At 36.9% G+C, this 2,966-nt stretch overlaps 1 protein-coding gene across 1 annotated transcript; it reads right to left on the bottom strand.

Moving 5' to 3' along the window:
• Nucleotides 1–40: 40 nt before the first annotated feature.
• LOC121963615 (basic leucine zipper and W2 domain-containing protein 1-A-like) lies at nt 41–2,875 on the bottom strand (the record flags this gene model as incomplete). The annotated part of the gene is made up of 4 exons (XM_042513894.1): nt 2,776–2,875; nt 619–692; nt 337–513; nt 41–135 (listed from the first exon to the last, which is right to left on the bottom strand). Coding segments are annotated over exons 2-4 (336 nt in total), but the record flags the coding sequence as incomplete, so codon positions are not given.
• Nucleotides 2,876–2,966: the final 91 nt, after the last annotated feature.

A 2,966-nucleotide genomic window follows, 5' to 3' on the forward strand; every position in this document is an offset into this window, starting at 1 on the left:
ATAATATTTAATAAGAGGTACAAACAGTAGCTCTTTCTACCTGAGCGTATGCTTGCATTGTCTCCAGGTCTTCTTGTGCCGTGAAGAGGCAGAACTCGGTGCGGGTCATGTCGTCGGAAAGAGTCCCGCCTGGGGCTGCACGAGAGAAAATAAAAACAACCGCAAAAGTCAAAACAGGAGTGCATGTGCTGCACAAACAAAATAATGCACGCCTTTTTTCCCTGCCAACTGTCTCCTGCCCTTTAAAATAAATTATCTACCAAACTTAACAAGTCTTTGGACTTAAATGTCAACACTTGAGGGAAAAACATGCACACATTTCTTAACACGACTCACCCAGCATGCCGCCGGCCACCAGGATGTCAAAGAGCGTCTCTGCATAACGGCGGTAGTCAAGCTTCGCGCCAGAGGCATCAAGGAACTTTGCGACCGCTTCCAAATCAGTGCCAGTTTGATTCAAGCCTTGTACGATACTTTCTTGAAACTGAGAAGGGTCAAATCTCTCCTTTTCATCTGCAGACAAAGGACACACATGTTTGGTTCATATTTTAAAAAATAATAATTACCCAATAACTCCCAAAATCAAGGTATTAGACACACAAAGCAGAAAACACAAACCTCTTTTCCTCGTTTTGAAACGCTGGCCTGTTAGCGTTGGCTTTTGCTGCTTTTGATTATTCATAAAAGACACCCTGAAAAAGGAGAAAACACAGACGGTTCATGTTTGCTGGTGTTGTGCAGACACACTGAACAGTACACAGTGCTCCCTGTAATTATGTTTTGTCCTGCCAGCATTTGGGTGAGCTCCATGACACCATCATGAGTTCACCGTCGTAAATTATCCTTACATAACACAGACTGTAGCTAAATATGAACCTTTGGTGTCTCACGAAAAGATCAAAACAGACAAAGAACTGATTCTTAAAACTAGTATTCAGTGTGTAAAGCTCCACTGTTGTCCTGAAACTATTACAAACACACTTAGGTGCCACAATGCTGCAGTGTGTGACAGGTTTTTTTCATGAACATAGCTGCTGTAGCTTAAATCCACATTCAAACTCTTATTTTATAAAGGAGCTGTTTTTGTTTTATAAACTGCTATGAAGAAACTCCAGAAGAGGGATCACTCATCAGGAAAAGCCCAATCATTGTACTAAGTCACAAAAAATAAATACATTTAAAGCTTAGTTTATTAAATGACTGAAAATAACATTTTTTAAGTTAAACATTGCTCTGGTTTTACTACTTTTTTGCCGTATTGATCGAACATTTCATATAATGCAAATAGTCAAACAAATGCACCTTTTATTAGTGTAAAAACTACAATGCACTTTCTATTTAGGAAGATACTGAGGCCCATTGTTTTTAAGAAACAACACAGCGATGTGGCATCATAAGAAGATAAAATTCGTATAAAAATATTCATTTAAACAAGTTTTCTTATTTTTCTTCTTTTTTTGGGGTGTAATGCGAGCTCCATTATAAAGGTGGTTTAGATCTCGCAAAGAAATTTTTTGGTAATCCTAAAAACTTTGAGTGCTGGCTCTTTTATTCACAGCAGCAAAAAAAGAAGCGACAAAGTATGAATATCTGATCAAAAGGGGTGAATGAAAAGTCACATTTATGAGGTAAAATACTGAAAATATTAGATAAAAAGCAGAAATAATGGGCCGGGGTTTCAGGATACTACTGTGACTTTTTTCCCCCATAAAATGTATGAGCTAAATCTCACAATATTATGACTTTTTTACTCGTAAATGTAGGCCTACATTCTTTAATATTGTAATAATACTTTTTCTTGTTAATTTACAATTTAAACATCGTAATAATACAACTTTATTCTCACAAATTTCAAAAAGCAAATTCTAATAATAATGACTTTTTTCCCTTGAAATTAAAACTTTTCTTAAAATAGTCTGCCTTGATTTACGAAATCTAACTTTCTTTTAATTAAAAATGTGCACTGTCCTTTTGCACCATCGTCTGAGATTAGTACAATGTGCAAAATCTGCAATTTTGTCCTTTTAACATAAATAAATGAGACTTTAAGTGCATTTAATATCACGATAATCGACTAATATGATCAAAGGACTAACGTGAAACTAAACGTGTTTTATACAAGTCTGTTTATTTTATGTTAATATGTCAATAGTATTAATAAAAGTAAATTAGTAATATTAGTAATTTCCCTGCAAATGAAGACAAAAGACAATCCGAGGTGACACAATAAACCGATTATCAGTAATCAATCTGGTAGATATTTAGAGTTCACCCCTTCACGACAAATGTGACTCTAAAGTTGATGTATTTTGGTAGTTTTTTTGCTAAGTTAAGGACAAACATCGGCTCGGATTTAATGAAGGATTCCCCAAATTACAGCCGGCTAACTGTAGGTTAGCATCGGCTAACTGTGGGCCTAACCATGCGCTATTAGCCGGGCCCGTTAGCTGGCTAACCATGTTTGTTTAAATAATGTTACTAATCCGCTGCTTACGCAATACAGACAACCACAATCTGCCCGGCTGCCTTTCAACAAAACTTTCTGTCGAAATGTCATCTCAAATTTCATTTTATCATTTAGACAATCGTGAATTCTGTAAGCTAAAATAATGCTAACGTTACGTTTAAAAAAAATCGCCCCTAAAGCAGCGCCCATGATGGCAACATTCCCGGGTAATAACGCCGTTTTTCACGATTTAACGCGGCTTTTTAGCGTCTTTACGGCGGTTTTCGGGTGCGAGGCGATAAAGAGAAAGTGGAAATACAAGTACTCACCGAAATTAATGCAGATAAAAAACGGTGTTAACCAGGGGAATCAAACTAACAGTGTCAACCCTCTCGGCGGCCCAAACAAAAAGACCTTCCCGTTAGGATTTCCGCAGGCTCCGCCCGCTGCGCATGCGCGGTTTAAAGGGGCTTTCCGTTTCATTAAAAAAAGAAAAATACTATTTATTATTTAATTATTT

The sequence above is a fragment of the Plectropomus leopardus genome, unplaced genomic scaffold (assembly GCF_008729295.1).
Source record: "Plectropomus leopardus isolate mb unplaced genomic scaffold, YSFRI_Pleo_2.0 unplaced_scaffold11890, whole genome shotgun sequence".
NCBI classification, from domain to species: domain Eukaryota; kingdom Metazoa; phylum Chordata; class Actinopteri; order Perciformes; family Serranidae; genus Plectropomus; species Plectropomus leopardus.